The sequence below is a fragment of the Mytilus californianus genome, unplaced genomic scaffold (assembly GCF_021869535.1).
Source record: "Mytilus californianus isolate M0D057914Y unplaced genomic scaffold, xbMytCali1.0.p SCAF_3, whole genome shotgun sequence".
Classification (NCBI taxonomy): domain Eukaryota; kingdom Metazoa; phylum Mollusca; class Bivalvia; order Mytilida; family Mytilidae; genus Mytilus; species Mytilus californianus.
Genome location: NW_026262679.1, coordinates 92,342,020 through 92,362,832, shown reverse-complemented (window position 1 = coordinate 92,362,832; position 20,813 = coordinate 92,342,020). Strand labels below are relative to the sequence as shown.

The following is a 20,813-nucleotide window of genomic DNA, read 5'->3' as shown; positions in this document are numbered from 1 at the left end:
ATTTACGTTAAGTTTGAGACATCCGGTTCGGCTAAGAAGAAAAAAAATATCAACACTTCTGACATTTTCCGACGTTCATCAACAAAATGAGCTTTTATCCCAAAACAGATGGTTAAAATTTAGAAATGGACGGTATGGAAGATAGCGGATTTGACAGTGACCAAAAATCAACTCAAGCATTAACCACGGATTCCCCAGCAGTTTGTATTTTCAAACATATGTCGCCTCAAAAAACTTTCATACATGTAACTTTGTCTGTATACAATTTACTATTTACAGACTAGTAACAGTACTGTAACTTCGACCCTGCCATGGATAGAAACAAGTGCCTGTGAGCATTTCATTCTTTTTAGTTGTTTTTCCTTGGTTTAACGGTTCAGTTGCTACATGTGAACAACAAAGACCTCTTAAACACCATTTATCTCAATAAATTTGCCAACAATGCCATTGTAAGGATTGGGGGATTATATGATACTAACTCCTTTAGGGATTAAATGTGGTACATGACTGTTGGGAAAATAGCCAAAGGATATGTCACTGTAACATATCGAGATCAATGCTATTCAATGCTGGCTTGTGGCTAATAAATTTTGTTACCCTTTTACTCTGTCATATACATGTATATATAATTATATATACCTTATTACCAATATGTCATCAGTATTACGCTGTTACTTATCATAAACGGAGCTAAATCAGTAGAAGGGTCAACATCTGTCAAACCTTCTATACCACCATGCACTCAAATTCTAATATTTGTTATATAACAATGTACACTAAACATTTATCCAAATTATAAAAAATCTAAAATAAACAATTTACAGGGCATAGGGTCGATAATATGTAGCTTCGTTTTGTGTGTATTTTAGTCTAATTAACTGTCTAGTTGACCTCCCGAAAACCACCGATGCCCATATAAGGGATATAAACATAAATAAAGATATAAATAGATAGCACAACTTGTGCAATTGAATTCTTCTAGGTCTATTTAATTTCATTTATAGATTAAAAATATATGTTAATCATCATTTTTACATGTATAAGAATGATTTTTTTGAGGATCGAATCAGTCACTTAAATGGATTTGACCTTTGTTTACTTTCAATGTTGACATTCTTTTCCTTTAAATAATCAAACATGCACACAATTCATGCGTTTTCCAACTCTATCTAAGGGGTTAAATTGAAGTTCACATGAATACGGATTCAATGAGGTTGAATTATTCACTTGCAAGTGAATAATTCATCATCAATATTTATTTGCTTATTTTGACAAAATTAGACAATACTGGCTGCTAAAAGCGAATTATTATTTCACTATTCCACTTTCATTAATGATTGAACAAAAAAAATCATATTTTATAAATTTGTTATATCTTGTAGCTATAGCTAGTGCCCCTTTAAAATGGCAGAAAATTTCTTTCACATTTTCATCTTTTCAGGATTTTTGCATAAACTAAAACATTTGAGTTATAATTCATAAAGGAGCATATGATTTCTCCCAAATTTGTTTCTGATTACACCAAAAAGCAGCAGAGGATGATGGGATGTACATTGTACATGTACAAAATGTATAAAACTAAAAAAAAATTGACCAATATAACACATGGGAGCTCATCTGGTAGCACCTGTGCCTCGTATTATATATAATCATGACAATAATGGCCTTCATAAAGAATAAATCCAATATTATCAAATCAAGATTTTCAATAGCTGTTTTAATAATTTTGTTATTAACTTTTCATGAAGGCCATAATTATATTTTTATACTGAACTGAATGTGGGACAAAATGTAATTCTAATTTTGTTTCATATTGTTTTGTGTTTTGAGAGTCTTTTTGTTGTAAAATATTTTCTAATTCTTAACAGAATGGCAACTAAATCATATAGTCACCACCATTTTCACCAGATGACAACTAGTTATTTCTTTGAAATGCAAAAGTGGCTGTGCCCAATATCAAATAAGTAATTTTTGCTGGATTGTATATGCTAATTCTCAAACAGTTATTTTGCCTACTTCCAGTTTCCTGCTGGAAAATTATTAATTTTACTACATGCATACATATCCAAAGCAGTTATTTTTCATGTTTTTCTTTTGCACATTTTCACACTGGAAAAGAAATTATTTTTTTTGTCCCCTGGGGTGTGGGGGACATAGAAATACCAGGCGTCCGTCTGCCTTTCCATTTGGTGTTGTAAGCGCTCTCACTTATACAATTCTTGCCAGATTTTTATGAAATTTATATCTGAGGTATAATAATTATCAGCAATGTCTTGGAAACATAGGGACCTCGGTGGCGAGTGGTCTAAGTAGTTCTTACTGTAATCACTAGCCAGTCAACACTGAGGTTGTGAGTACTAACCCCGCTCGTGCAGGTGCACTCGACTCCAATCTTAATTGACTAGGATTGTCAGTTTTCCTATCAAAGATTGGTGGTTTTCTCTGGGCACTCCTGCTTCCTCCACCAATAAAAACTGGCCGTCACGAAATAACCCAAAAGCGGTGCTTAAAAGTGGCGTTAAAACACCAAAAAATCAAAAAAATCTTGGAAACATAAGTGCCATAAGTATGTTTAAAGGAGTTATGCCCTTGGAAATATAAAGTACATGGAAAATTGCATTGTAATTTTATACTTAGTGTTCTCAGGCCTACATTTGTTTTAAGGATTATTATGAAATTTAAATCAAAGGTTTATACATGTATCAGCATTATTGGGGACAGTTTTGAAAATCAGTGCTGATCAATTATTTTTACATGAGTGTTATGTCTCTTAGAAATGTAAATTTTAAAGAAAAATAATTGCATTGTACAAATGTAAGTGATCTTAAGTGTACAATTATTGCCAGATATATATGAAATTTATATCAGAAATGTGTCGGATGAGTTTGAAAATCAGTACCGATCAACTATTTTTAAAAGAGTTTTGCCCTTGGGATTATTAATTATATAGAAAATTGCATTGTAAGCACTCATACATTTCATGTAGGGTTATTATAAAATTTTTATCAAAAGTTTATGTCAGCAATGTCTGGAGCGAGTTCGAAAATCAGTGCTGATCAATTGTTTTTACATGAGTTATGTCTCTTTGAAATATTGTTTATATTGAACATTGTATTGTAAGCACTCTCACACCTACATTTCCATTCAAGTTTTTATGAAATTTCTATCAAAGGCATATATCAGCAAGGTCTTGGAAGATTGCAGACCAACTATTTTTCAGGAGTTATGCGCCCCATAACTCCTGTAAAAATAGTATTATGCCTCTTGGAAATGAAAATTATATGAAAATAGCATTGTTCATGTCAGTGATCTTGCCTACAGTTCTTGCAAGATATTTATAAAAATATTTTAAAGATCTAAAAATTATTTTTATTTGGTTATTTCCCTTGGATAGATAAATTATGTGCAATATCATGAATATGGGAGACATCGGAACACTTCTTTTATTTGTGATCATTTTATTAATGGTTTAATTTCCTTGAAGTATAACAATAATTTTAATTAATATGAGGCAGGTGTCCACCTGTGTAAGAGGACAAAGTCTGTAAGTAGCTTTGAGACATTTCGGCCTTATACCTGTTTGGCCATATTTGATTGGGCCACATTTTCTCATAATGCGTATTAGATAAATTTACATTAAATTAGTATTTTGAAAGAAGTTTATGAAAAGGAATGTTATTTAACTAAAAGAAATGTGATCATATAAAGTCTGCATCTGTGAAAGGTAGGTAACTCAGTAATAAAAATATTTACAACATGAAAATATATGATTGCAATCACTTTACTTAGAATGGCCAAAGTATAAGTTTTGTCAATAATTCTTGCATTGTAAATAGCTATTTAAACAGTACACGTATTATTAATTCTTTTTCACTATTAAATTTCTAAAATAATTTTGAATCTTGACCAAGGCCATCTGTTTTTTTTTTGTACAGTGTAGTGACTTTTACAAAACATAATTTAAAAATAACCAGTTTGACATACATACAGTGCTATGGACAAATGGCCGAATGATTACAGTTATTGTTCTTGTACATGATTATAAAATCTGTTGCCTTCTTATGTTTTCAGTGTTAATCATGATATTAAGATAAATATCTTCTATTTCAAATTCAAAGTGTGTTTCAGAAATAATTGTACTAAAACTGAATAAATATGTACTTGAAGGAAACCAATCACCTTTTCAAAATTTTAATGAAGGTCAAACATTGTAAGATAATTTAACATGTTTCAACACCTTTCGGATTTATATGTACCAATGATAAATTATACATCTACAAAACATTGTCCAATTACATGTATTGTTAAATAATGATTAAAAAAACTGGAAATACTGACTTTCTAATTTCAAAAATATATGTGTTTGGGAGGAAATTTCAAGAGGCCCACATTGTTTTTCAATAAACAACAGATTTATATTTTGATACTAAAAAATAAAGAAAAATAACTCATTTCTGATTCTGTTAATGCAGTTGTATATGAAGACTGATTATTATACGACCGCAAAAATTAAAAATTTTTTGGTCGTATATTGGTATGACGTTGGCGTCGTCGTCGTCGTCCGAAGACACATTGGTTTTCGCACTCTAACTTTAGTTTAAGTGAATGGATCTCCATGAAATTTTACCATAAGGTTCAATACCACGAAAGGAAGGTTGGGATTGATTTTGGGGGTTATGGTACCAACAGTTAAGGAATTAGGGGCCAAAAAGGGGCCAAAAATAAGCATTTTTGTAACTTCCAGACAATAACTTGTGTGTAATTAATATAAGTGTATAGATCTCTCTGACATTGTACCACAAGGTTCCATATCACAAAGGGAAGGCTGTAATTGATTTTGGGGGTAATTGCCTCTAAATTTTAGGAATTAGGGGCCAAAAAAGGGGCAAAAAACAAGCATTTTTCTAGTTTCATGACAATAACTTGTGTGTAAGTGTTTGGATATTTCTGAAATTGTACTACAAGGTTCCATATCACAAAGGGAAAGCTGGAATTGAGTTTGGGGGGAATTGCCCGAAACGTTTAGGAATTGGGGGCCAAAAAGGGGCCAAAAATAAGCATTTTTCTAGTTTCCAGACAATAACTTGTGTTCAAGTGTATGGATCTCTCTGAAATTGTACTGCAAGGTACCATACCACAAAGGGAAGGCTGGGATTGAGTTTGGGGGTGATGAATCATAAGGGGGTTCAAAAAATTTGGGGGGGGGGGGATTTTTTTTTTTTCTTTTTTTATCTTTTTTTCATTTTTTTTTTTCTTTTAAAATTTTCCAATTTAGGTTGGTTATTTCTGATTTATATTTAAAAGCAAAGAATAATGATATGGTAGGAGATACACACCAAACAGGATGTGTAAATTATTATATAATAAGTATTGTGCAATAGCAAGAAATTTTCAATTGCACAGTATTGCACAATAGCAAGAAATCTTCAATTGCACAGTATTGCGCAATAGCAAGAAATCTTCAATTGCACAGTATTGCGCAATAGCAAGAAATATCCAATAGCACAATATTGCGCAATAGCAAGAAATTGTCAATTGTACAGTATTGCGCAATAGCAAGAAATATTCAATTGCACAGTATTGTGCAAAAGAAGATACTTCGTATAAATTGCTTATTTCTTGATCAATTTCAATGGGGTTTTATTCTTGAATTCTTGGGGTTCTTTAATATGCTGAATCTAACCGTGTATTAAGTTTTTGGATTTTGGGCCCCGTTTTTAAATTGGTCCACATTGAGGTCCAAAGGGTCCAAAATTTAACTTTGTTTGATTTCATCAAAAATTGAATTATTGGGGTTTTTGTCGAGCCTTCGACTTTTGTCGAAAAAGCGAGACATAGCGATCCTACATTCCGTCGGCGTCATCGTTGTCGTCGGCGGCGTCCACAAATATTCACTCTGTGGTTAAAGTTTTTGAAATTTTAATAACTTTCTTAAACTATCCTGGATTTCTACCAAACTTGGACAGAAGCTTGTTTATGATCATAAGATAATATTCAAAAGTAAATTTTGTAAAAAAAAAATTCCATTTTTTCCGTATTTTACTTATAAATGGACTTAGTTTTTCTGCCAGGAAACATTACATTCACTCTGTGGTTAAAGTTTTTGAAATTTTAATAACTTTCTTAAACTATCCTGGATTTCTACCAAACTTGGAAGAAGCTTGTTTATGATCATAAGATAGTATCCAGAAGTAAATTTTGTAAAAAAAAAATTCCCATTTTTTCCGTATTTTACTTATAAATGGGCTTAGTTTTTCTGCCAGTTAACATTACATTCACTCTGTGGTTAAAGTTTTTAAAATTTTAACAACTTTCTTAAACTATCCTGGATTTGTACCAAACTTGGACAGAAGTTTGTTTATGATTAAAAGCTAGTATCCAGAAGTAAATTTTGTAAAAAAAAAATTCCATTTTTTCCGTATTTTACTTATAAATGGACTTAGTTTTTCTGCCAGTTAACATTACATTCACTCTGGTTAAAGTTTTTAAAATTTTAACAACTTTCTTAAACTATCTTGGATTTGTACCAAACTTAGACAGAAGCTTGTTTATGATTAAAAGCTAGTATCTAGAAGGAAATTTTGTTCCATTTTTTCCGTATTTTACTTATAAATGGACTTAGTTTTTCTTCCAGTTAACATTACATACAGTCTGCAGTTTAAGTTTTTAAAACATTTATTAGATTCATAAACCATCCTGGATTTTTACCAAACTTGGACAGAAGCTACTTACAATCAAAAGATAGTATAGAGAGGAATATTTTTATTTATTTTTTTCCTCATTTTTGCTGAGCCTGTGATTAACAGCAAAAAGTAGGCGAGACACTGGGTTCCGCGGAACCCTTACGAATTTTTTGATATGCCGAATCTAACCGTGTATTTAGATTCTTAATTTTTGGTTCCGTATTCAAATTAGTCTACATAAAGGCCCAAAGGGTCCAAAATTAAACTTAGTTTGATTTTAACAAAAATTGAATTTTTAGGGTTCTTTGATATGCTGAATCAAAACATGTATTTAGATTTTTGATTATGGGCCCAGTTTTCAAGTTGGTCCAAATCGGGGTCCAAAATTAAACTTTGTTTGATTTCAACAAAAATTGATTATATGGGGTTCTTTGATATGCTAAATCTAACCATGTATTTAGATTTTTGATTTTTGGGCCCCGTTATCAACTTTGTCCACATTGAGATCAAAAGGGTCCAAAATTAAACTTTGTTTGATTTCATCAAAAATTGAATTCTTGGGGTTCTTTGCGATGCTGAATCTAACCATGTATTTAGATTTTGGATATTGGACCATAATAGGTGAATGTTCAATTTAAAAACTTTAAGTTCTTAGACTACATTCATTCTGTGTCAGAAACCTATGCTGTGTCAAATATTTAATCACAATCCAAATTCAGAGCTGTATCAAGCTTGAATGTTGTGTCCATACTTGCCCCAACTGTTCAGGGTTCGACCTCTGCGGTTGTATCAAGCTGCGCCCTGCGGAGCATTTTATTTCACTTCATTTTGATATAACCAACATGGTAGTACAAATGTTACATGGACAGTGATGGTACCACAACGTGAAAGGTTAATCATTCTATTATTTCTTACTTGCCACATCGCTATGAAAAATTCATTGGGAGAACACTGGAAATGTGACTTTGAAACTGACTGCAAAAGAATGTCTTGATTTTTTGTTATTAGTTGCTATCTCCATCATCTCATTGACCTAGAATGTATACATCACATATCCTTTTATTATTGTTTCATTATTACTCAAAAAATAAGAACACAAGTACAAACATATACACAGCTGCATATACATACATTTACATGTATTAGGTATTTTCTTTTGCAGAATAGAAATACTGTTTGTCAACAGAATGGAGTCCAGTCATCACAGAAGAAAACACTTGATTTACAGAAGAAAATAAGTAAGTGTTTTACACATTTGAAAATTTTTATGAATGTATAATGGTATGATGCTGTTACCCTTGTCATCTGTGTGCAGATATTGACAGTGTTTTTTTGTTCTTTACATGTAGGTTTTGCTCTATAGGAGCTGGAATCTGAGAACAGAGTGCATAATCTAATGAAAGGGGCACGCTTGTGCAGTCATCATTTTCATGACACATTTTTCTTTTACACTATTAAACATGTTACTTTTGTTGAAAAGTCTCATTTATATTTTTTCTTTAACTACCCGTAAACATAATTTTCTTTTCAAAGAAATATAAAGAGCATCATTGAATCATTTATTTAAAATAGTTTGGCCTTGAGCATCACTGAGAAGACAAACAAACATAAGATTTTTATGCCCCCGCCATACAGGAGGGGGCATTAAGTTTTACCCTTGTCCGTCCATACGTACGTATGTCCATTCATCCCAAAATTGGTTTCCGTTCTCTAACGAGTTTTCCTCAACCAAATGTTATGAAACTTATACACAATGCTAATTACCACAAAACACAGATCAAGTTTGAATTTTGGTGGCGTCACTTTAACCGTTCTAAGAGTTATGCCCCTTTATAAATGGAAAAATTGCAACATTTTTAGTTTCCGTTCTCTAACTTAAGTTTGCCTCAACCAAATGTTATGAAACTTATACACAATGCTCATTACTACAAAATACAGACATTATTGAATTTTGGTAGCGTCACTCTAACCGTTCTAGAGTTATGCCCCTTCATAAATGGAAAAATTGCAAAATTTTTAGTTTCCGTTCTCTAACTTAAGTTTGCCTCAACCAAATGTTATGAAACTTATACACAATGCTTATTACCACAAAATAAAGATCAAGTTTGAATTTTGGTGGGGTCTCTTCAACCATTCTCGCATACCTGCCAGCTTTCACGATTTAGGCGTGTACTACACGATTTTGACCTCTTGTCCCAATTGCACGATCGTGATCGTGAAAAAAGCTTTAATACACGATTTTATGAAAATCTACACGAAAAATTGATTGTTCCCGATTTTGAACTGTTCCCAAGGGATGACAATCCTGATCAGCCAATCAAAGTCTGTGTTTCTCATGATCAAGTTAATAAGCCTATCAAAATCGTTCTCTCTCATGATTATTTGGACATGCTAAAGTTTGAACTTGTTTGGATTCCTCTGTGTTTGTCAGAATTGTAAAATTGTGAATATGGCAGGTGAATCTTCATCTGCAAGAAGGTTCTTACACAGCTAAAGAAGAAAAGCATGGCTGATTGACAAAATTCAATGATGCAGTACTACCATAAACATAATAAATAGTAGTTTATTGACATTACCCTTTTAGGAATTAGGGACCAAAAAGGGGCAAAAAACAAGCATTTTTCTAGTTTCAGGACAATAACTTGTGTGTAAGTGTATGGATCTTTATGAAATTGTACTACAAGGTTCCATATCACTAAGGGAAAGCTTGGTTTGAGTTTGGGGGTAATTGCCCTTAACGTTTAGGAATTTGGGGCCAAAAAGGGGCCAAAAAACAAGCATTTTTCTAGTTTCAAGACAATAACTTGTGTTCAAGTGTATGGATCTCTCTGGGTGTCAATACGCAACAGCATAGTGTATTTCACAAAAGCAAAAAAAAAGGGGGGTCAATTTTTTTTTTTTTGGGGGGGGGTCAATTTTGCAACAGCATAGTGTATTGCACAAAAGCAAAAAATTGAATATGAATTCAAATCAAATAACCAATTTTAAGTTCTTTGACTACAGTTATTCGGTGTCAGAAACCTATTATGTGTCAAATATTTAATTACAATCCAAATTCAGACCTGTATCAAGTGCGAATATTGTTTCCATTTTTGCCCCAACTGTTCAGGGTTGGACCTCTGCGGTCATATCCAGCTGCGCTCAGCAAAGCATTTTATTTAACTGTGCCGGAGGGACACATATGTCCATATTTCAATTTATGCAAGCTTCTCAGAATTGCTGTATCTGTTTCAAATAAAAGGCTGAAGATTAAACAGTGTAATATTTTTCTTCAATGGGTCTCAAATGTAAGGGTCATTAGGACGTGACGTCATTGTTTGGCATGTGATGTCACAGACGTCGAGCTGTCGTATTTTCTGGCACAAGAAATGCAACTTTGAAAAACTACTGGCAGCAAGAGGGTTAAAAGGGGGAAAAATTAATTATATTTGGAACAACTTAAAGAGGGATCCACTTATCTTTAAAAATAATGAAGATATAGTCCATGAATATTACAAAATTTTTGGACATGTTTTGACCATATAATACCAGATAGATGTATAGTTCCTTGGGAAAAGTTTCATCAAATAATATAAATATGTGCCCTAACCCCTTTTGTACTAAGAAATGGTTTTTACAAAAAAATATTTTTTATCATTTGAAAAATAGCCCTAATAAAAGGGATAGTCATTACATTGAAGGATTACCCCTCATTTGAGGGGTTGTTTCCAACCTGATTAAATTACCAAATAATTGAAAGTACAATGTACTATGCTTTATTTTTCACAAGGACCGAATAAATGTCCTTCTTTGTGCATAATTTTAAATTGGGAAAAGTCAACAATCATTTAATATTCTTACACATTCACAAGAAAATGTATCCTGGTACATGTATTCTAGCTACATGTTCATTTCTTCTACTGATATAATTACTAGAATCATGCAGATAAAAAGAAGAAAAAGCCTTATAAGCTCATCATCAGTATACCATATAAAAAAAAAGATATTGCACTTTTTCTAGAGCACAAAATAGCACGCGCAAAAAACGCCACAAAGAATTGTAACCTTTGAAATTGTTGTCACACACTAAAACCCCCATGGGGATTTTCAAAAGTTGGCAGGTATGTTCTCGAGTTATGGCCCTTTATGAATGGAAAAGAATGCAAAATTTTTAGTTTCCGTTCTTTAACTTAAGTTGCCTCAACCAAATGTTATGAAACTTATACACAATGCTTTTTACCACAAAACACAGATCGAGTTGAATTTTGGTAGCGTCACTTCAATCATTATCGAGTTATGCCCCTTTATAAATTGAAAAATTGCAAAATTTTTAGTTTCCGTTCTGTAACTTAAGTTTGCCCCAACCAAACATTATGAAACCTATACACAATACTTATTACCTTAAAACTCAGATCAAGTACAAATTTGGGTAGTGCCACTTTTATTGTTCTTGAGTTATGTCCCTTTATAATGTTGTATGCAAGCAGGGGCATCATCTGTGTCCATGGGGACACATTCTCCATTTATTTATGTCTTAAATGCAGAATATAAATTCCTTATCCCATTATGTACAGTGTGGAATGTATATTTTTATGCCCCCGCCGTAGCGGTGGGGGCATTAAGTTTTACCCTTGTCCGTCTGTACGTACGTCCCAAAATTGGTTTCAGTTCTCTAACTTGAGTTTGCCTCAACCAAATGTTATGAAACTTATACACAATGCTTATTACCACAAAACACAGATCAAGTTTGAATTTTGGTGGCGTCACTTTAACTGTTCAAGAGTTATGCCCCTTTATAAATGGAAAAATTGCAAAATTTTTATGGAAAAATTGCAAAATTTTTATTTTCTTCTAAATATCAAGTAATTTTTAAAATTGGAGTTATCTTCCTTTGTCCATGATAATAGTTGAATCAACTACAATCAATGCTTTATACAATGCAATGTTTAATTTTGACTTCCACTGATAAAACACAGATCAAGTTGAATTTGGGTAGAGTCTCTTTAACCATTATTGAGTTATGCCCCTTTATAAATCGAAAGATTGCAAAATTTTTAGTTTCCATTCTGTAACTTAAGTTTGCCCCAAGCAAATATTATGAAACCTATACACAATATTCATTACCACAAAACTAAGATCAAGTACAAATTTTTTGTTTCCGTTTTCTAACTTTAGTTTGCCTCAACTAAATGTTATGAAACTTATACACAATGCTTATTACTACATAATACAGATTATGTACGAAATTAGGTGGCGACACTTTTACCATTCTTGAGTTATGTCCCTTTATAAACATTAAAATTGTTGAATTTATACACAACCGTACTAGAGTTATGCGTGTTTACAAATAGAAAAATTGCTGAATTTTTAGTTTCTGTTCTCTACTTAAGTTGCCTCAACCAAATGTTATGAGACTTACACACAATGCTTATTACCACAAAACTCAGATCAAGTTCAAATTTGGGTAGCGATCACTTTTACCGTTCTTCAGTTATGTCCCTTTATAACTATATGATATGCAAGCGGGGGCATCATCTGTGTCCACATGTGGACACTATCCACATTTATGTGTTATGCAGAGCTCTCCACTGTAGAATGGGTGAATTGAGTGATATTTTCACTATAGGATTCCTGATTTCACTTCAAGTCAAAATTTGTGTGTTCCTAACTTTTCTGTATGATTGCCTTATGTGGTCCTTTGATTAATATGAATTTTTTTTTCCCCTGCCTCAATTTTTAGTATATTTTCTGTGTTCTACTAGCTGTAACGATTAAAATGGTACCTTAGTTTTTAAAATTGGTTCAGTAATAAAGATTTTATGAAGGTTAGCAGTTGATGTCGAATCGCGACAAAAAGTGATTTAAAAAAAATGCTTGATCATAGTGAAAAACCTCATGTCTGTCTCATTTTTGGGGTAAATTTCTAAAACTTTTCCCTTTTTTCTGTTTAAAATCATAAAACTACCTTAGAAGAGGAAAAATTGTACAATTTGTAGGTATTTGAAAGCACTTATAGGTCAATTTTGCTGTAAATAGCATACCAAACCTTGGTTTAGAAACTCTCAAGCAGGGTATAAATTTCTAACAGTACTGGCATCATTAAATTTAATTAATGCCAAATTATAATATAAAATCCTGCTAAAAATGTTTATTTGACTTATTTGCATTCAAAAATATAAAGCGATACATTCTGAGGCTATCATATAAAGCGCAGTCTTTGGTTACAAGGGCGAAGCTAATAAAGGACAAATTTAAGACCGCAACATGTCTTAGTGTCAAAATGTGTATATTTGGTTGCTAAGGACAGTAAACAATAAAATTAACATGTATTGCAATCCTAGCAGATTTTTTCCCTTCAGAACTAAAATAAGAACCTAAAAGACTAAAGATTTGTGGTAAAATTTATCTTAAAAAGTGCATTTCTGTGCTTTCTGATGTGCCATAAGGTAGCACTCCACAGTTAGAAAATAAAATTAAAATTGAACCACAAAATGTTTTATCATCTTCTATTCCTGGCTTTCTAATACATTAACCGAACTGTTTGTGTTATACATGTGCATATGTATGTAATCAGTATCTTCCATAGATTTGATTTTCAAAAGTTAAAAGGGTGAAATATAATTCCTTTTTTGTGTATCCATGGCAACATTCTGCATTTATTTACCGTAAAATATTGCAAAAAGGGGGTGAAAATGTCAGATATCCCCCCAAAATTTGGATCAAACTAGAATTTCAATGCCTTTAAGTGATACCTTTTCAGAAACTGTTGACATTAATCTACCTAATGATCAAATAAAAAATGGGTGTCTTTCGCCTCATTTTTTCGTAAAATTTAATCACAAAGTTCATGCGACAAAAAGTTGGAAAAAAACATTACAATAATTGCCTGACCAATGTTTGGTATGGATATGCAAATACGGACTGTCATACAGAAAACAGCCTATATTACATACATTACATAATCTTGATGTTCATATAAACCCACTATGAAGGCTATTTTAATTTTCAGCTATCCAAAAATGAATTTTATTGCACACTAGCTCTCATATTTGAAAAATCCACAGGGGCCAAAATGCGAAACTACACACCTAACTGTGGAGTGCTACCTAAGACAATATTGTGGCCCTTATTAATGTTTAACACATTTATTGCATATACATATAAACATCCCATTCTCTTCCTTGTCATGTGACAAAGATTGTGTAATATCTGTACTCTCAGTTAAATTTTGATGGGAAGAGAAGGAAGACACCAAGGAAACATTCAAAACTCATAAGTCAAAGAAAAACTGACAACTCCATGGCAAAAATAGAAAAGAGGAACAAGTCCACAAAACATTACGTAGAAAACTAGAGATTGAGCAACATGAACCCCACAAAAAAAGTGACGTATTAGAAGTTTTGATATAGAATCTATTTGTTACCACTTACCAGTCTACCATGGTGTTGTCAGTTTTTCTTTTGAATGTTTCCTTGGTGTCTTCCCTCTCTTTTTAACAAAATTTTATGAATTTTATTCACTATTGACTTGCTATTTTTGTCCATCAGTTAATTCCTTCGTGCATCTATTGTAATCTATCTTTGAATACCAGATTCCATTCATAGACAGTCTGCCTCTAATCCATAGCTTTTTAGTGCAAATACTGGCCAATAAAATTTAACTGAGCATACAGATATTACACAATCTTTGACACATGACAAGGAATAGAATGGGATGCTAATCTACCACATGGTTCAGGGTCAATGAACAAGGAAATGATTCAAACAGTAAAATCATAAAAAAAGTTTTTTTTGTTAAATTTTTTTTGACAACTATGTCAAACAGACTGTGTCGCTTACTTAGAGGCCAACCAGAACTGCACCATAGGAGAAGGATTGGTCTATTGTTTTAGGAGTTTTAATTCTCTGTTTCTACAATTTAAAAAAGTTATGAGGAAATGCCTGTCAATGTCTGGAGAGTTTCTGCTTATGTATTAAATTAATAAAAGAAAATGTAGATATTTTTGATATTGCCAGAACTGTTGATGAAAGTTATATGTAGCAGGTAAGATATTATGATAACTCCTTACATTTCTTACTTGCTTCATTGCAGATAAACATAAGGAAAAGGCAGCAAGTAAAAACAGAGTTGTGAATCAACAGCCAAAAAAATATCTGCTTTCCAGAAACAGGTACCCTCAAACATACACAGTTAAATTTCATTATGGTTAACATTAATGGACCATCTATTCAAGATTTTTGATAATCATATTCAGAAATAAAAGTTTGTAGGCTTATATTTGGCACAGGCATATTATAAATTTATATTTACAGTGAAAAATTTATTTATCTTTAAGAGAGGGTGGTAAAGGTTATTTTCGTGCAACGTGTTTTGCCATTTTTATTTCACGTGCAACAGTGAAAAAGGTTCGTTATTCAACCTGTTTCGTGAAATCTGTAAAAAGATCAACGTGCAAGACATTTTTAATTGTTCGTTCATCGTGAAAAGGCAATGTTATTTCGCGTTCTTCCGTGCAGATAACCCCCCTTTACGCCCCTCTTAAGAATTTTAATCTGTTTTTTTACTTAGGGGGACAATAAATTCTAAATTACATTGAAAATAAGTGCCAAATTAAATTTTTGAACAAATTAAATAATTCAGTTCATTAATTGAATTAAGTGAAATTGATGCCAATTAAATTATTTTACCAATAAGTCCTAATTCAAAATTATAATGAAATGATAATGCATAAAAACATTAATACCAGAACTAATAAAAAAAACTTGACACTGGGCTTCTGGTGAAAAAAATACAAAAATAGTAGCTTATAGTCTTTATCCAAATTTGGCTAACTATGTTCAGCTTATAAAAGCAATTTCCTCTTTACACTGTTTGGGTCACTGTATCTTTACCTCTATCAGCATCAGTTAATCAGATATTGGTAATCAATCTTTACACATTATAATAGTGTAAATGTATAACAAATTTTAACAGTTATATTTTGGTAAATTGTTTCCAATAATTCATTGACTTTTTTCACAAAAAATCTTACGATTAAAATTGATCATAAGTTATACTGAAATGTGTGTGACTTACGAGTATTTTTACTCTTAAGATTTTTTGTGAAAAGAGCCACTGGATGTCAATTTTGTCCATTGTGCATGCTCTTCAATTTTGATCCCCATACCACTACATACATGTATGTATGGAAAATAGTTTTACCTTTGTTTGTTCTCCTGTTTAATCCATCCTTTTATCATTCCATTCTTTCAAACAAGTGTAGACTTATTTACAAGTCTTCTATACACTTGTATTGAACTGATTTTGTTTGTGTAGATCTACCATTTTTTGGGTACATTGATGAGTTGTGTACATTTTGTTCTAGTTGCTTTTACTTTTGATGGAGTTATAGTCTATGGACTTCAAAAATTATATAAGAATTGTACTTGTCTTGACAATTTAAGCTATGTATGCAGAACTTATTTTTTTTTATGTTTTGCAGATTAAGTGTACCCAGTAAACAAGACTTACTTGCCAATGAACATGACAATCAGCCTCTTGTAGCAATCATGTCAGATGATAGGTAAGGTTAATATACCAATAACTCAAATATATTTTGTTTTATGGCTTGGTTAAATTTATTCCAAGGATGCTGATTTTGAATAAATGTACAATTTGGTCATGTCCATTTTTGTGGTACAGTGGTCTTAGTTGTTCATCTGCAGGGATCTTTAGCTTTTTAAACACTGAGGTTTTGAGTTTGAAACTCTACTTGAGTCAAGGTGCTTTCGACTGTATCTTAATTAACTAGAAATGTCAGTTTTTCTACCATAAGTCATTGGTTCTCTCCAGGTACTCCAGTTTTCACTAATAAAAATTGCCAAACCAAATGATATAGCCAAGAATGTCCTTGTGAAAGTTCCTCCATGGTTTAATTTTCATCCATGGAGATCCCTGTACTCTCATTATCAAAACTGATTTAATAACATGCGTTTGTATTACAAAAGAATAATAACATGCTTGCTCCAAAGGAGGGGGAGATATACTGGTTTATCGAATTCTTACCTGATTGATACATTTTCTGACTGGTTGATATTATTTTTAACTGGGTTTTCTGAAGGAAAAAAAAACGTTATTAATTTAATGAAGTATGGCGTGCAGGCTGCGGATGGGCAGGCAGCCTGACAATTGTTTCCGTGCAATAACTTATAAACTGTTCACTCAATACTTTTCAAATTTTAATATGTTGATACTATTGACATATGGAGGTCAAGTTTGATATTGATGATTTTCACTTTTACTGTTCAGGAGTTGTGGTCCTTGATAAATTTTATATTGGCTTGTTTTTCAGTGAAGATGATGATTTTGAATCTCCAATGTTTTCCAAAGCTGCAACTAAAGAAATAGCTCAACAATTGATTAAAGATGGCTACAATTTAGATCTGGAACCTGATGATGAAGATCTTGATTTAATACCCCCACGACCGTTAAATGAACGTTGTATTTGTTGTCCTAATTACCAAGGATCATGTGTTATGCAATGATATTACAGCTTTTGTTATAGAATGAAATTAAAATCTTATAGGTTATTTGTCTGTAAACAGTAGAATTTCCAGTCTATTGTAGTGACTGAATGTAAAGATTGGAGATTTAAACACTTTCAAAAACATAAAATTTACTTAGTTTATCTTCAGTAATGTAAAACTGAACATTGTAGTTAAATAATATTTACAAAAATTTGACAGCATTGTAAAATGACCAGCAATTTTTTTTTTTTTGCTTGCAGCTTGAATTGAGTTTTTAACGCATTAGCTAGCTTTATTTAAAACTTTGTCATTAAAAAATCTTTTTTTTTATATTAGTACGTTTTTTTAAAGGAAAGTTAAGTGTTATACTGCACTTGTACAATGCTTTATAATATCGCACTCTTACTTACATTTGATTTAATTCTACACACAGTTATAATACATTATAATACTCAGTATAAATTGTCTGAGTGATAATATAAGATCTTCCATTATTTTTTTGCTCATGTAACATCCTTGAGGTGTTTCTGCTAGCATTTAGTTTTGCATTGTTATATTTGCAAATTTGCATGTTTAGGATGAAAAGTTGTTCTGTTATTGATATTTTTCACGCATAATCAATATTTTTATTTTATTTTATATATGTTTTGCTTACATTCCATTAGATGCTGTATTTTATTTGTATATTATTAAGGTCCCCCCTAAAAAGTACCAATGTTAAAACTATTGTTCATTGACTAAAATTATAAGATTTTATTGTATGGTTGAAAATCTGTAATATTGTGTATTTTTTGTATATGTGTATTAGATGATCTGAATGTGTATGTGGGAATATGGCAAAGTTAGAAGGTTTTTGTTAGTACTTTTTCATTAAAAAACATACATGGTACCCAGGGAAGTCCCCTTGAACACTTGGTAGCTATGTATAGAGGCAATTTTATAATTTCACTTTCTAAAAGGTTATTGCCACCCACCCATAGATGAGGTTTCCAAATGTCCCCTCCCTTTGTCCCACGTCTGTTTTTATGGAACAGCCCTGAGAGAATGTTGCTTATAGAAGTGATCATTAATACATCAAAGATAGAAAAATAATAGAAAATTTAAAAAATGTAAAAAATAAATCCGTAGTGTTTCACAGTTTTCAGTGTAACAAAACATTATAAAGCTTATACTCTTATTCTTAAGCTAGTTTGAAGATAACATCATTATCCATATGAGCAAAGGTATCAGCCAAACAATCTAGTATCAAGGAAGACTTGGGCTTAGCCTGAGATGGGTTGAGGCTCGATACCTCTGACAATATGAAAACCCCCATGTTATGATGCTTGTATAATATATTTTTACATCAATTATTACTACAAAACAAAAACTTATTTCTCACTCTTGTTTTGTTTTCTTACACATTTTTTAACAAACAAAATGACTATCCGGACTTCCAACTAAGATAATGTCTCTTATAACTTGACATCATGTTTTGACAGTAATACTGACATGGAAAACATTCCTTTAAATAGTATTGGAACCAGTTTTTATCTTGATTAAGACATGATAATGAAATTATTAAAGTCTGATATAGATATTTTTTGGTATTCTGTATGAAGGTTATATTTAATGTCCCCATTATCAGCACACTGGTCTTAGAAAGCATTGTTTTGTACATGAAGTATCATTTAAATATTTGATAAATTCTTATCAAATCTTATTTATAAAGAAAATAGTGACAAGAAAAGATTTTAGTTATTATATTTCAATTACATTTCTAGTTTTTGTTAACATCTGAATGTTTAAGATAATCAAGGGACAATTTTTCTAAGTTTTCAAATTTTTTATTTTTTTTCCAAAGTGAAAAAACCTTATAGTCCATGTTTTGTTTTATAATGAAGATACAATGTTAAATATTTAATGGCAATTTGATCATTAGAAATCCTAGAAATATACATGTAGTTTTATATACATTTCTGAAATCCAGTCTTTCTGAAGTATATATATTAAGACAGTTCTTTTTCTTATATATTATTTATATTTATATTATTCTGTTTCATTTTGTTTAAAGTTATATTGTTTGTTGATATTATATAAAGAATTAAGTGTTCTGTTACATACAGGTGATTATATATTTTGTGGTCTTATGGCAATGTTTTTATGAGTAGAATTTTTGTTGTTGAGAATAACGACTTGTTACAAGGGCTACAATATGATACATATGGTGAAATCCAGAACATTTTGTTTTATCAAAAGGTTGATATCTCTTAAATAATAAAAGTTTGTTACATTCTTATAGATATTTAACTGAAATATACTAACTAAATTTAATTGAGGCTTTTTCAAAAGTTTTTTTCAAGCAATCCAAAGTTTACTGAAGTTACATAAATTTTGCACATTTATTTACAATTTGTTTTTAATAAGTGGTCACATGGTCTGGTATGTTATATGAGTCTTGAATGGATTTACAAGTATTGATGAAAATTATATTAGCAATTCAGGTGTTATGTCTCTTCTCTTCAGTCAATAGGTTAAAAAAAACCAATAATAATCAATGTTAAAAGGTGCTTTCTGTAGCTACAAGTAGAAATCAAAAGTGTATATAGCAATGTCTAGTATTTACAGCATTTGAGTTTGACCATTAGAATTAGAATTAAGATTTAAAAGTAGATATTAAATTTCATGTCAAAAATTATTTCTATACAGTTCACTCGATAATTTTATACAATGATGATACTCTTGTATCTTTAATCAGCTGCATTGGTAAAATCCAATTGTTACATATCTTGGTATTTAAGGTTACAGTAGAAATTCTTTCAAGACATAAAGGATAGATATGTTATAATATTGAAGGTTATCTATCTTTGTTCACTGAGTAAAATAATGTTCACATTTTGAACAATCTTTTTCATGTATTTAGATTAAAGCTATATTCATAGATGGATTTAATACAATACAATTTTAAACTAAGTAGTACAAATATAGACATTGTTGACTCAAATGTAATTAATGCTAAGAAGGAACATACAAAATACTATAAGATTGTGATTGTATGCGGAGTCTACCACAGATGATGTATTATTGACATTGTATATGTAAGCCTTGACAATGATATACTAAAATTAGAGATGAAAACATGCAATATATATAAATTTTTGCAATGGTTTTTAGGGTCATTTGTGCAATTATATATTTTAGTTGTAAAAGTTCATACTTTTGTTCATTATTTTATTTCATGGTTTTTAATAGAAATGTATCAGTTCATGAATGATATTACTTTTTTGATAATTTTTTATGAATAGGGTAATAAAATCAGTTAAATGGCTAATGGAAGCTTCTTTTTGTTATACGACCGCAAAAATTTTTTTGGGATCGTATAATGGTATGATGTCGTCCTCGTCTTCGTCGTCGTCCGAAGACACATTGGTTTACGGACAATAACTTTAGTTTAAGTGAATGGATTAAGGGTTATGGGGCCAACAGTTTAGGAATTAAGGGCCAAAAAGGGGCCAAAAACAAGCATTTTTCTAGTTTCCAGACTATAACTTGTGTGTAAGTGTATGGATCTCCCTGACATTGTACCACAAGGTTCCATATAACAAAGGGAAGGCTGTGATTGAGTTTGGGGTTAATTGCCCCAAAAATGTAGGAATTAGGGGCCAAA

At 31.4% G+C, this 20,813-nt stretch overlaps 1 protein-coding gene across 1 annotated transcript; it reads left to right on the top strand.

The window, feature by feature from the left end:
• The first annotated feature begins 7 nt into the window (after positions 1–7).
• On the top strand, positions 8–20,360 carry LOC127735454 (protein FAM219A-like). Its single transcript, XM_052245622.1, has 5 exons — positions 8–200; positions 7,846–7,921; positions 14,754–14,832; positions 16,144–16,224; positions 16,993–20,360. Exons 1-5 carry the CDS (start codon positions 126–128, stop codon positions 17,183–17,185), a joined length of 504 nt encoding a protein of 167 aa, XP_052101582.1. The 5' UTR covers positions 8–125; the 3' UTR covers positions 17,186–20,360.
• Positions 20,361–20,813: the final 453 nt, after the last annotated feature.